The sequence below is a fragment of the Hyla sarda genome, chromosome 1 (genome assembly GCF_029499605.1).
Source record: "Hyla sarda isolate aHylSar1 chromosome 1, aHylSar1.hap1, whole genome shotgun sequence".
Classification (NCBI taxonomy): Eukaryota; Metazoa; Chordata; class Amphibia; order Anura; family Hylidae; genus Hyla; species Hyla sarda.
The window spans coordinates 420,525,623-420,541,052 of record NC_079189.1 but is presented as its reverse complement, the minus strand read 5'-3'; the positions used below and the strand labels follow the sequence as shown (position 1 = coordinate 420,541,052).

Below are 15,430 nucleotides of genomic sequence, written 5' to 3'. Positions count from 1 at the left end.
TTTATTTTGTTTTTTGGTACCCAACAAATTTTGAAAAAAAAATGCCAAAAGGGCCAAAAATACAATTTACACTCAAATGCAAAAATGACAGAAAAAACATCAGACACAAGAAATTGCACTAGCGTTTTTTCTGGCATTTTTTTCACATAAAAAATGCAGGAAAAAAAAAACAAGTGGAAACTTAGCCTTATGCTGAGCTCTCCTGTGCTACACAGGGTATTCATGTGGTTGGTTGGTTGAATTAATTAATTAATGAATGAATGAATGTATAATGATCTCCATCAATAAGATAATGCCTCTACAGCCCATTAAAATACAGGTTGTCTTACAGATATTAAGCAATTACAAAGAAAAAGAAGACAGATTTCTTTGTTAAACAGTAATATTTCTAATAAAAACTACTTTTACCATGTATTTTATTTTCCAAACAAAAGTTATTTTTTAATAGCAAGATTGTCGATACAACTTTTTGTATGGCTTACAACTTTTTGTATGCCAAATTTGGAATTTGGAATATTGTCTTAGCTGCTCTTAATTTTCTCCAGTGATTGCTGCTTTGAGGGCACAAATTTGATGAGCGAATGCAACTTAATTCCACTGTCTAACGGAAGTCTGACATAGTCTGAAAGATACCTCTTCGATGGTACAACCAGTCTATGGTTCTTCCACTTAACCTATGGTACAACCAGTCTTTGGTTCTACCACTTTAAGGGGTATTCAGGGATTTTTCTTTATTTGACTATGCTACAGGGGTGGTAAAGCTAGTGTAGTTCATAATATAGTGTCTGTACCTGTGTTTCATGGTGGTCTCTCAATTCTTCTGTGACTTATACCTGAACATTCTTTTTTTTATAGCATATAAAAATTTGTTGTTTTAGGTTTTTCAAGGTTGCAGTGTGGCCCGAGGCATTACATCACTAGTAAGGTGTTCAGAGGGAGCCTGCCTTTGCTTCAATGGGTTGAGCGACCGCTGGGTGGGAGATCATTCTGCAAGAATTTGCTACAGCTGGAGATACCCTGGTCAGAAAACACTGGTCTATTGCATTGAAGGGAGCACAGGTGTGTTTCAATGGCTCATGTGTGGGAGAAAGATAAATTGCTTCACACTTACAAAGTATTATGGGACTTGTAGTTTGTGAGAACAAACTCAAACAGAAAATAGCCAGTTCACAAAAAGATAGCCACAGCATTATGGTAATCTGAGGACACAGCCATTTAACCCCAAGAGAAGCACGGATCCTTCCTGAGCATGTCCATTACTGTCTGGCAGGTATGTACTAAAATCACCTTATGGTGAATAACCCCTTTAACCTATTATACAACCAGTCTATGGTTCTACCACATAATCTATGGTCCAACTAGTCTGTGGTACTATAACTCAACCTATGGTAAAACCAGTCTATGATACTATCACTTAACCTATGATAGTACCATTTAAACCACTGCATAACTACTAAAAAAAGCACTGTCTCAATATATTTAATGAGGCATTAGTATTTCACTCTCCCTGTCTCTTGCAGCTTCCATAGAGAAGAATAGAATGGTGGTGCACATGTGAGACCTGCTGCTCCATTCTAACGGAAGATGCAGGTACCCATTTTGGAGATTGCAGAGGGTCTCAGCAGTGAGTCTCCCAGCAATCAGATTGTTACCCCTTATCCTGTCACTCATTTAGTTAATTAGTTGGTTAAAGCTACTGATAAAGGATTTTTTCAGGATCACCTCTAGCAATGACATTTCATCCCTACATCAGACTGTTTCAGCCAATCACTGGTCTATAAAGCCAAAAAATTTGTCTGATAATCTGAATAAAGAAAAGGTCCCAGCACTCACCAAATTCTGCTTGAAATCTTGTTTATTTCAGTGATACACATAAGGTTATACAGGACGCATTTTGGCAAACAGCCTTCCTGAGCAGAAATAGCTGAAACGGTAAGGTGTTTGCCAAAACACTAGCAGAATTTGGTGAGCAGAAGAAGTAGCAGTGGAGAATTTTTGATAAAGCTGGAAGGGAATAACAATACTGCTAGTTATACACTACATTTAATCCCAAAAAGTAAATCTACATCGACAATTTCTTTCTAAGACAGCTTGAGTTTAAGTTATTTTTAGCGCTTTCCTCATATACCTGACAAACACTTTTCACAAAACAGACACCTGTAGAAATGTTATTGACAGCAGCGTGTAATAAAAAACTTACAGTTATTATTGTTGTGTCTGTCATTGCTATTGTATACTGGGGTCGATAAGAAACTTTTCTTAACAAGTTTTCTGTTACTGAATGCTGGTGATCACATTATTGTGTTTGGGCCGAGATAGCCAGATCAATGAGATCTCTGGTTCTTTTTGTCTTTACATCCTTACTCTAAGGTCGGACCTTTGTTTTTATAATTTGTAAAAAATCTTGACTGCCTGTTACCAGCACTAGAAAGCTAAAGAAGTCAATATGAAGCCTAAACTGTTGCTGTGGAAAGCTTGGTCCCCTAGTTGAGTCAAAATGTAGTCAACATTTTGTATGTTTATTGGATGCTGCTCATTTCAAATTTTTTTGGGGGAAATGCTCCATTTCTTAGAAATGGAGAGAAGGCACTGAATTAAAAAGCAGTCTTACAATGTATCTATATATCCATACTGCATAACAGTTATAGCATATTCTGTATAATTTACAGAAATTAGTCATTTTAGTAAGTATTTATTAAACATCTGTTCTAAATACATGCTACTTCATTGGGAAGTGCGCTTAATTTAGCATTTTCCTTTATTTTATTTGCACGACCACCTAGTTTTGTTTAGTAACAATCTATGAATCCATGTAACTGATTTTTGCGAATGTGTGCAAGCCCTTGCATTCTAATCCCTCTTTCTCATTTTTTTCCTTTACCAAGTACATCCCAAAGAGATTGTATAGAACATTTAACCTAGCAAACAACCATTAGAAAAGAAAATGAAAATAACGTAAAACGCTCTGTGTACACAAAATATATGCACCATTTAAAAGCAGCTTACATTGTCCAATAAATACATGAGTCTCTTACCTATCCTGCAGAGACGCATAGCATCTAATAGCTGAGCTCCTGCAAGCTGAATTCTTACAGTGGGGACATCAATAGCAGCATTAATTGGATCTCCTGCTGTTCCTCTGCAAAGTTGTGAGCTTTTGCATTCTGTGCCATCCATTCCCAGTCTGGGGACCAAACAGTGTACAAAATGTATCTGGGACCGTTTTAGCAAATTCATCAGAGCGTCCTGGGGCAAACAAGGGAAGCAGAAATCAAATTGTGTAAGATCATTTTCTGCCAATACATGTTCTCCTGACATCCAGAACACATGAAACAGCTTTGTATCTCTTTTTTTTAATATATGCGTCACTTTCCCTAGATTATACAATGAAAACTTCAATGCAGAAGTACCACTTTTATGTAGACAGGCAGTACAAACGTATGAAAGTAAAAATAAAAGGAAAGGATTATCTGAAATGTAAAAACAAAAGCCATAAATGCTGCATGAAGAAATAGTTTTTGGGTTGTCATGCAGCCGCCTACGGTATATCATCTGTATATATATATATATATATATATATATATATACATAGATAGATAGATAGGACTTAAGTCCTGCAGGAACGCATGGGACCCCCTGTACTTTTTCTCAACTGTTCCCATTAGCAGGATTCCTGCCGAGTCAGCCCTTAAAGGGGTACTCCACCCCTAGACATCTTATCCCCTATCCAAAGGATAGGGGATAAGATGTCTGATCGCGGGGTCCTGCTGCCGGGGATCCCTGCGATCTCCGTGCTTCACCCCGCATTGGGTTCAGCGCCGGAGGCTTGTAATGTCACGTGCCCCCCCATAGACTTGCATTGAGGGGGCATGGCTGTGACATCATGAGCGGGGCGTGACCGTGATGTCACGATCCTTTGCCCAGCATTGCCAGTCATCTGGCACGGAGCGAACTTCGCTCCGTGCACCGGATGTCTAGAGTGCTGCAGCAGAGATTGTGGGGGTTCCCAGCGGTGGGACCCCCGCGATCAGACATCTTATCCCCTGTCCTTTGGATTGAGGATAAGATGTCTGGGGCAGAGTACCCCTTTAAGTGGAAATCTTGGGTGAGTTCCTATGCTTTTTTTCCCAGGACTTGACCCCTGTATATGTGTCCAAAAGTCCCTATAAAGACAAAACATTATAGAAAACAAGTACTGTAACTGATACAGAATCTATGAAAACAAATATATCGGGACCCCTATCAGTAATATTTCACAATCTGTTGTGGAGTCATAACACTACTTGACATGAAAGCATTGTTTTCAAAGATTTGAGATTTGCTACAAAGAGGTTTTATTCACATCTTCGAGAATCAATGGAGGAAAGAATCTCTAAGGGGAGATTTATCAAAACCTGTCCAGCGGAAAAGTTGCTGAGTTGCCCATAGCAACCAATCAGATTGCTTCTAACATTCTTCATAGGCCTTTTCTAAAGTAAATTAAGAGATCTGATTGGTTCCTCTGGACAGGTTTTAATAAATCTCCCCAAAGTGTTTGTTAATGTGATGAGATGGGAAAATCGATTCATCAGGTTCAAGATCCTCAACAAATTGGGCATCTCTGATTATTGTTAGATTACAGTTATATCAGAGGGAGATGTTGTATCCTTCATGAATGGCATTGTTTTTAGAAATAGTGTGGGGATAAGGGTCTACTCACATCATGTTCGTCTATTCTGTTTGGTTTAATTTATTGTTTTTAATATGGATCTATTAACAGATCCAAAGATTTTTAATGGGTCCAGTTCACATGTTTCAGTCAGGATCCGTTTGTTTTAAAGGGGAAAACTTTTTTTTTTTTTTTTAAATCAACTGGTGCCAGAAAGTTTAACAGATGTATAAATTACTTCTATTAAAAATCTTAATCCTTCCAGTACTTATTAGCTGCTGAATACTACAGAGGAAATGGTTTTCTTTTTGGAACACAGAGCTCTCTGCTGACATCATGACCACAGTGCTCTCTGCTGACATCTCTGTCCATTTTAAGAACTGTAGGAGACTGTAGGAGAAAATCCCCATTGCAAACATATGCTGCTTTGGACAGTTCCTAAAATGGCCAGAGATGTCAGCAGTGAGCACTGTGGTCATGATGTCCGCAGAGAGCTCTGTGTTCCAAAAAGAAAACCATTTCCTCTGTAGTATACAGACCCTAAAAAGTACTGGAAAGGTTAAGATTTTTTAATAGAAGTCATTTACAAATCTGTTTAACTTTCTGGCACCAGTTAATTAAAAAAAAAGTTTTCCACGGGAGTACCCCCATTTAACAGTACAGAGACTGTCTCATTGTTCTGTCCTGTTATAAACGAAATCTTTTAAAACAAAGCACCCCCGAGGTCATTGATCATACACATGTAGAATATACACAAAAAGGGGCTTATCTAACAAAGCCAGTAGGCATAAAATGATGGGTAGTGAAGGTTCACCACATCACTTCATTCCACTTGGTAAATTGTACCTTTATTATTCTCATTTATTTGTTTGTGTCTCATGTATTCCTTTGGTAATTTCTCTTATTGTTATTTAGTTTCTGAGCATTTTATTTTTGTTTGCTTCAACTTTGGGTCAGGCAACTTTATGGTGTATTACACACCTTTGTGTATTGGTATTACACTTACCTTTGGTTATGTGAACCTCCATTAATTGTCTCTGCTGTCACAGTGTTGTATCTCTGTTTTAGTTTTTGGCATTCTACTATTTTAAAGGTATTGTTTCAGTATATATGTTTAACATAAAGAACTTTTGATCTCCGATACACCTCTATTTTGTATAAACTAGATCCTGACAGCTCTATTTTTTCAGGGCTGTAGCACCCATGAGGCGAGTGAGGCAGCCGCCTCAGGTGCGCTGTTGCAAGGGGGCGCAGCGGCCAGGGCTGCATTGGCTCTGGCCGCTGCACCTGCTTCCCCAGGGAGTCCAGCACACATTACACTGAGGCATTGATTCCCAAATCGGGGTGCCAGGACACTCTGGTGGGAAATATGGCGCTAACATTTTTAGATTTTCCTGCCCAGGCCTGTGCACCTGTTAGTCACAGGCGTGCAGGCCAGGCGGGAGGGAAGTCTGTGTGCAGTGCTGGGACGGGTGATGCTGCAGCTCCAATCCTCGTGTATCCTCCCTCTCCTGTGGATCAGCTCTGGACTCTGGATTCTCCCTGGTCCCTCAGCAGAATGATATGGTTAGAAGGAAGGAGCAGGGGCAGCCTGACAGAGGCCTACTCATCTTCAGGTAGTGCACCCCCACCTTTCTTTCCCTCCTCTACACCTCTCTGTCACCCCTCGTAACCTCTCTGTAACCCCATGGCCACCCCTATGTTATACTGTACACCCCTCTACACCCTTCTGTCACCCCTGTAAACCCCACGGTTACCCCGTACACCCCTCTGTCACCCCTGTATGCCCCTTTGTCACCCATGTACACCCCTCTACACCCCTGTCTCCCATGTAGCCCCCTCTGTCACTGCGTGGGGTAAGGTTGGAGGCATTGTGTGTGGGTCAGGCAGGAGGCGTTGTGTGTGGGGAAGGCTTGAGGAACATGAGTAAGGCAGGAGGCATTGTGTGTGCTTGTGGGGGGGGTGGGATGGAGGCATATGAGTGAGGCTGGAAATATTGGGGGAGATTTATCAAAACCTGTGCAAAGAAAAAGTTGCCCATATCAACCAATCAGATTGCTTATTTCATTTTGCAGATTCCTTGTTAAAAATGAAAGAAGCAAGCTGATTGGTTGATATGGGCAATTGGCCAACTTTTCCTCTGCACAGGCTTTGATAAATCTCCCCCCTTGTGCGTTGTGGGAAAGCTGGTGGCATTGTGTTTGGAGGAGGCTGGAGTCATTTGTGGGGAAAAAGGGAGGATAATGCTTGAAAAGTGCAGAACCTAATATGTTTGTGTTGCAGGTTCTGCCCTGAAGAGTTTTGGCTGGAACTGATTATTATGATGTCCTGGGCCAGATAGGGAAGAAAAAAAAAGAGAATGACTCTGATGAGTGAATATGTCATTTGTGAGTTGCTGCATAAAAGCGTACTGTAATCTACATAAGAGACATATTAAAAAAATAATTCGGTAGGGGTGGCCTGCAAACATTTTTTTTTCTGAGGGGTGCCCCGAGTCCAAATGGGGGAGGGGAGCAATCTTTTGTTCTTGCCTCGGGCGCAAAAGGAGCTATCTACAGCTCTGTATTTTTTATACAATGCACAGTTTTGGCACAGGCAGTTTTATTTATCTATCCCTTGTTTTTAAAAATGTAGCTCTCTTCATAGAACGTTCACATGTACCTAATTCACAGCAGAAACTATGCAGCAGATCGTATACAAGTAAACATACCTGTACCCCTAAAAACAGGGCCAGCGCTAACCTAAGGCAACCAAAGCGGCTGCCTTAGGGAGCTATTGGGGGGGGGGGGGGGGGGATGCGGAAAAATCCAAATTCCCAGCCACTGGCAGGGGATTTAGATCACAAACTCCCCCACCGTAACTACTAACCTACCCACCGCCGTCGACGTCCATATGCGCACCCTGTCCACAACGGCAGACAGCGAAACGGGTGTCCCCTCTCTGCCAGTCAATCAGCATTATGCTGACCACAGACTCCCTCCCTAGCTACATGGTACATGGATTTTAATTAAGTCCATTAAAGTCTCGCTTTTTAGCCACCATGGTGAATGCTATCATTGCTCTTTTTCTATTATCTAACACAAAGCGTTACCTTTTCTGTCAAGATCTGCACCCCTTGCTTTTCACCCATCCGCATTTTCATTGACCTCAGACTGCCTTGTTTAGTGTTTGTATAGATCAGTAGTGCCGAACCTTTGCTTTCTCTGGGTACAGTGTGTGTATGTATGAAGTGTGTGTGTATGTATGAAATGTATATATGTATGATGTGTATATATGATAGATGTGTGTAAGCTAGATGTATGTATAAATTATGTTTGTATGTATTATTCCTGTGTGTATGCATGATGTGAGCATGATGTGTGTATGCATGATAGATGTGTGTAAGCTAGATGTATGTATGATGTGTGAAAGTATGTTTTATGTGTGCATGTATTATTGCGTGTGTATGAATTGTGTGTTTGTATGATGTGTGTATGCATGATGTGGGTATGTATGATAGATGTGTGTAAGCTAGATGCATGTATGTATGTGTTCAAGTATGTATTATTGTGTGTGTGTGTATGTATGATGTGTGTATTTATGTAATGTATGTATGATGCATGTGTGATAGATGTGTGCATGTATGATAGATGTATGTAAGCTAGACAGACTTCTTCTACTACTACATAAATGGGGGCTGCTACTACTATATGTGGGGGGGGGGGGCTTCTACTACTATAAATGTGGGCTGCAACTTTATAAAGGGGGGCTACTATCTACAATGGGGCCTACTTACAGGGAGTAGCCCCTACTTAAAGGTGGCTGCTGCCTACAGTGAGCAAATACCAACAGGTATCTACCTACAGGTGGCACCTACCTACTTGGAGCACCTCTGAGTAGGTAGGTGCCACTTGTAGTTAGGTCCCCCGTGTAGAGATCTGTAGGTATTTACTCCCTGTAGGCAGTAGCAGCCACCTTTAAGTAGGGGTTACTCCCTCTAAATAGGTCCCATTGTAGATGGTAGCCCCCCTTTATAAAGTTGCAGTCCACAGTATATAGTTGCAGCCCCCATATACAGTAGTAGAATTACATTCACTGACCGGGTGCACTCACACCCAGCTAAGCGAATTTAAAGCAAGCAACAATACCATACTGTATGCATTGCAGCCCCCAAGTAAAGGAGTAGGGACTCTTGGATCAGCATGAATCCCTACTTCTGTACATACAGTAAAATCAAAGTATTTTATTTATGCAGACGCAGATTTTGCATACATTTGCAACACCAGTCCATGGTCAAAATCTGTAGCAAAACCACAGGGAATTGGAAACAGCAATTGAAATACTGCAGATTTAAAATATGCTCTCTCCTGTCTGATAGCACTCCTCTGTGCTCTTTCCTGTCTGATAGTATTCCTCTGTGCTTTCTCCTGTCTGATAGTGCTCCTCTGTACTCTATCCTGTCTTATAGTACTCCTCTGTGCTCTCTCCTGTCTGATAGTACTCCTCTATGATTTCTCCTGTCTGATAGTACTCCTCTGTGCTCTCTCCTGTCTGATAGTACTCCTCTGTGCTCTCTCCTGTCTGATAATACTCCTCTGTGCTCTCTCCTGTCCTATCAGACAAAAGAGAGCACAGAGGAGTGCTATCAGACAGGAGAGAGCACAGATGAGTGCTATCAGACAGGAGAAAGCACAGACGAGTACTATCAGACAGGGGAGAGAACAGGAGTCCTATCAGACAGGAAAGAGCACAGAGGAGTACTATCAGACAGGAGAGAGCACAGATGAGTATTATCAGACAGGAGAGAGCACAGATGAGTCCTATCAGACAGGAGAGAGCACATAGGAGTACTATCAGACAGGAGATAGCACAGAGGAGTGCTATCAGACAGGACTGAGCAAAGAGGAGTTCTATAAGACAGGAAAGAGCACAGAGGAGTACTATCAGACAGTAGAGAGTACAGAGGAGCACTATCAGACAGGAGGGAGCACAGAGGAGTACTATCAGACAGGAAAGAGCACACAGGAGTGCTATCAAACAGGAGAGAGCACAGATATGTCCTATCAGAAAGGAGAGAGCACAGAGGAGTGCTCTCAGACAGGAGAGAGCACAGAGGAGTACTATCAGACAGGAGAGAGCACAGAGGAGTCCTATCAGAAAGGAGAGAGCACAGAGGAGTGCTCTCAGACAGGAGAGAGCACAGAGGAGTGCTAGCCCACCCTCACTTACTGGACTTTGTCCATGCCTTTGCTTCAGCTTGAACAAGATGGAAGAGCGCTCCATAGTGTAAAAACGTCTCTTTAAGGTTCACGGTAAATGTCTTGCCAGAGGCGGTTGTGTGAACTCACACACACCAATGGTGAGCAGATAAATAAATAAACCTGGACTGCAGCCTCCCCAACCTAGGACGGTATAATAGTGCTGACTTCCAGAGGGCGGTGGGAGATAAGTGGCGCTGACCAGGAGAAGACACGTCCAGTAAGTAAAAAGGATTTATTCAAATGAAACGCGTAGTTATACTTTGTTCCATTTTTACAGCTTCAAAACTTTTTTGGTGGATTTTACAACTCTGTTGACAAATCTCTTTACTAGTTTAACTAAAGAAAGCTGAACAGAAGGAGCATATGAACTATCTGGTATACTGGTAAAAAAAAAAAACTGTAGGACCATTCATCTCTTGACATATTGCGTCTGGCTGTAACTGATATAACCATTGGCAAATTTTTAAAAAAATATCACATTTTCCAAACAAGAACAGTCAAATGCTTTCCTCTTTCTACATGGTCTTAGAGTTTCCGACTGCATTAATACTGTATGATCCAAAGATGTGCAGTTTACAAGAGCAATTTAGAGGAAAAAACTCAGCTGCCAACATTGATTTTCTTGAAGAAAGTAGAAATCAAGGGTTTCTTCGTGGTTTTGCTTTTTGCAGAGATTTCATGTGTCTGATGTTTCATACAAATGTATTTCTTAGTTCAATGGGTATAAACATATCCACAATTGTTGTACTATCTATGGTGTACATCTGCTGGACTATCCTGAGGAAGGAACTGGACCAGTCCTAGAATGTATAGATGTATTTACACCTGTAAAACTAATATTATTATTAGATTATAATTAGATTATTAAAATATTTGTTTAAAACATCAAACTCTTCAAAGCAAAACACCATTAAAAAATATATTTTCTTTTTTCCTCAATTGTACTGTCACAGATCAATGGCCTGGATAGGGCATGCAGCAGAAACTGATATGTATGGCATGCCCTAAACACTGTTGTGCCCCGAGCTAAACCCAACAAGGTGAGCAATTCTTATACAGTGAAGAATCTCTTTTAGTCACCATAATATTTCTCTTTGTATGCAATCTCAGATATTACCAGAAAAAGCAAGGCTTTAAGAAAAAAAAAATTGTAGACTGAAGAGTGTAATGGATAATATATATATTATATTGCATGGAGACAAGAAATTCTGAATTACCAAACATTTGCCGATCGATGTACGACTCTAAAATGATACTAGTGTTATCCAAATCTACATGACTTGGTAGATAGAATATGGCTGCAATAATGTGAATTGTGAGTGCATAGTCATAACTCCCATGGTAAGACACACAGCAGGGGTCATGAACCAGGCTGGAAATCACTGATGTAACTTGTTGGACTATGGTTGCAATAATAATACAGTGTAAATGATTGGAAAAAAATATTTCCATTCAAATTACTTTAATGACTTGCTCCTAAGCCTTAAAGAAGATGTCCTGTATGGGGCCCCGGCTTTGCACTGCTAGAGCCCGTTTCGTACCCAGTGTGTAAGCTGATCGAGGCATGCCCACTCCGGAGACACAGGAACAGTATGTCTCCATCTCTTCCAAAGAGCATCAGGCCTCTCATGATCAGACATCATATTCTTGTTCCCTATCCTTTGGATAGGGGATAAGATGTCTATGGCCAGAATACCCCTTTAATGGGGTCTGTTGAGTTTCCAGCACAGTGTCTGGCATCTTACTGAATAAAATAGGGTAGCAAACTGTGCTATTATGCCATCAATTTTGGACAGAACCAGGAATGGAGGTACGCAGGTGTAAACTCAGGCTCGGCAAGGCATATGAACAATTGTTGTCGCTAAATATCAATTATAAGGAATACTCACCATTTGAAGCTTGATCTGAGCACAAACTGACTTCCTCTTCACAGCAGCGAAGCTGCTAGCAAAAGTTTTCCTTATGCAACTAACTCGCTGCATGGCTTGCTGAGACTTTCCCTCCATTCCAGCAATTGAGCGACAAATCAATGGGAATTTAGCTCGAGGCATAAATAAGTCCTTCAGGTAGTCACTGGAAGCCAAATGAAAAGGATAAAGTTACTCTACAAGTTTTGATTGGATATGGAGTCACACTCAAAATCAAAATGGAAAACCACATTACAGGCTGATCCAGCTTTGATGTAATGTCATTTAAAACAAATCAGAATGAGGCTCAGTAGTGTGTGTGGCCTCCCTCCACGTGCCTAAATGACCTCTCTACAATGCCTGGGCATGCTCCTGATGAGGTGGCGGATGGTCTCCTGAGGGATCTCCTCCCAGACCTGGACTAAAGCATCTGCCAACTCCTGGACAGTCTGTGGTGCAATGTGGCATTGGTGGATGGAGCGAGACATGATGTCCCAGATGTGCTCAATTGGATTCAGGTCTGGGGAATGAGCGGGCCAGTCCATAGCATCAATGCCTTCCTCTTGCAGGAACTGCTGACACACTCCAACCACATGAGGTCTAGCATTAGAAGGAACCCAGGGCCAACCGCACCAGCAAATGGTCTCACAAGGGGTCTGAGGATCTCATCTTGGTACCTAATGGCAGTCAGGCTACCTCTGGCAAGCACATGGAGGGCTGTCCACAGTGTTGGGCTGTAAGCACAACCCCCACCTGTGGACGTCGGGCCCTCATAGAACTCTCAAGGAGTCTGTTTCTGACAGTTTGAGTGGACACATGCACATTTGTGGCCTGCTGAAGGTAATTTTGCAGGGCTCTGGCAGTGCTCCTCCTGCTCCTCCTTGCACAAAGGCGGAGGTAGTGTTCCTGCTGCTGGGTTGTTGCCCTCCTACGGCCTCCTCCACATCTCCTGATGTACTGGCCTGTCTCCTGGTACACAGCAAACCTTCTTGCCACAACTCACATTGATGTGCCATCCTGGATGAGCTGCACTACCTGAGCCACTTGTGTGGGTTGTAGACTCTGTCTCATGCTACCACTAGAGTGAAAGCACCCCCAGCATTCAAAAGTGACCAAAACATCAGCCAGGAAGCATAGACACTGAGAAGTGGTCTGTGGTCACCACCTGCAGAACCACTCCTTTATTGGGCGTGTCTGGCTAATGGCCTATAATTTCCACCTGTTGTCTGTTCCATTTGCACAACAGCATATGAAATTGATTGTCAATCAGTGTTGCTTCCTGAGTGGACAGTGTGGTTTCACAGAAGTGTGATTGACTTAGAGTTTTTTTTTTTTTTTGAGCAGTGTATTTTAGAATAATAAACAATTATACATATTTGACATTGCAAAACATTTCGTGGCATTCTTAAGCCTTACTAAACATAAATACTGCCATATGGAGTAGTCTGCTATACAGTTTTTGTTTTTATTTTTACTATTTAGTTCTTCAGACTAAACTTTTAGGACTTTTTACTGTCAATTAAATTCACTCCTTCCAATGCCTGTTTTATTTTATTTTTTGTTTGTTTTGTTTTTCAAATGCAATATGACAGGTAATGGAATCAGGAAAAATCAATAGGGAGCAGTGCTCCAGACATCTCTGTATACTATGGTAAGCCTGTGAGCAAATGACTAAAATAACAATTGCGATGAGATCTGTGTTAATGTGGCTAACCCATTGTGCCAGGCTCATATAACGCAGTCTCTAAAGCCTCTGCTAATCTCCCTCTTTGCTCTCACACTCCAGGAATTAAAGACATTAGTGCAATAAATGAAGAAAACTCAGATGGGCTCAACCTATTTCATTTCAGGTTATATTGATTGAGGTGTAAAGAGCATAATGTTCTGATTACATTTCAAGTGAATTGCATGTACCCGTAGTCCCCATGAAGCTAGAAATGTCAGCTGACTCAAAGTGAGTTTTAATGAAGATAATAGAATGACATAATGCAAAATGGAAATATATTATATATTTGAATACTTTCATCTGTTAACCTAGCTTCCTATAGTCTCCATTTCTTCTATAGCTAAAAGGCTGGGTTCACACACTGGCCCTGATTTACTAAGAGTGTTGTGTAGGTTTTTTAGTGGGTTTTAATTCCCTACAATTTATTTTCCACGGTATTTACTAAGGTTTCCCTACATTTTGTACTTTTCCCTACACTTTGCTTTTTTTTTACACATGCTCGGATCTGTCTGGTTTTCCTCAGCTCAAATCCACCACATTTTCTGTGGAAACCTTAGTAAATATGTTGTTTTTTTGTGAAAATGTCAGGAACATGGCCCTTTTCGGAGACCACGCCCCTTTTAAAGGCAGCCACGCCCCGTTTTGGGTTTTCTTAGCAAAATGGAGAGTTAGTTGGGGTTTTTTCAATTTTGGCGCAAATTCTGGCGCAAACAGAATGTTTGAGCAATGCGACAGAATCTGGCGCACAACCCGACAAAACATGTCGGGTTTGCAATAGCAAATGAGGGCCATTATAGTTTGGTCAGAATAAGGAGTGGGTCCACATACATAAAATTGGAGGCAGTCATTTTTGATGCTGTGTATTTTCATGAAACTAGACAAAGACAACTCAATGCCCCTGTTATTGGAAATGCTCATAAATGCTTTCCATCTAATCCCAGATACTAAAGGGTTCTTTCCTATCAGATTGGAAAAGGACATTTTGGATGACAGGTACTCTCCAATACAACCTCAGCTGATGGAGTGATGCTTTCTGTACAGTGATATGAGAGCGAGCAGATGACCCACAAGAAATGGGCCCTAGGCTCTGGACGCCCTGTCTGGACTCTGCAGACAGGGACACCAATGCAGCACTAGTAACTACGGGAAGAATCACCAGAGACTGGAGCACACACGTGAACACAAAGGACTTGGGAAGTAAACCAACAACAGAAAGGGATTATGGCAAGGAACCTGTAGAATGAAGCCATGGACAACATGGTTCTATGCTGGTACACCATGATGGTGGTTTTTCCAGCAATGTGTGAAGCAAACAGTAAAAGCAGTTGTGAATCCCTGATCATTTACCAGTTCATCAAAATGAATGAAAGCTAGTTTGCTACTGTATTATTTAAAACACTGAAAAAACTCAAAATTCTACTATAAGACTTCTATATAGTTACTCAGCATGAGATCCCATCATGCACCAGGCTTTCAGAATATTAGCCAAGCATCACGTGGCTACTTACATTTTAGACTGCTGTAGGACCTGCACAGCATTTTCAGCAGATAGGTTTAGTTTGGCTTTGTTGATCCAGTTGGAAGCCTCATATCGCACAGGATCTTTACCCAACTGGTGGAGGATCTCAAACTGGAGTGGTTGTTCACATTTTCGGAGGGGTGAATAATCTGAAAAGCACATAAAAAATTTCAAGAAGGAAATCTAGTTCCTAGTGTCATTAGTTTCATGCTGTTTGAACTATGGGCAGCATGCAACACTGATAGGCTCTCTTCGATAAATAATCCTTTCTGAACAGCTTGCCATTTCAGAGGAATCATATATTTAACTTTGGCTGGGAAAAGAGTTCTCGAGTAGTGTTGAACGCGAATTTTCAAAATGTGAATTTTTACTGCAAATATCGCTAATTAG

The 15,430-nt window shown here is 41.3% G+C and overlaps 1 protein-coding gene across 1 annotated transcript in view; it reads right to left on the bottom strand.

Moving 5' to 3' along the window:
• The window catches only part of MYO18B (myosin XVIIIB), a 602,318-nt gene that overhangs the window by 372,844 nt on the left and 214,044 nt on the right, over positions 1-15,430 (bottom strand). Inside the window, exons 19-21 of the mRNA XM_056518071.1 lie at positions 15,030-15,189; positions 11,778-11,961; positions 3,036-3,246 (exon numbers count right to left, since the gene is read on the bottom strand). Coding sequence (XP_056374046.1) covers positions 3,036-3,246; positions 11,778-11,961; positions 15,030-15,189 — 555 coding nt within the window. The remainder of the gene's footprint in view (positions 1-3,035; positions 3,247-11,777; positions 11,962-15,029; positions 15,190-15,430) is intronic.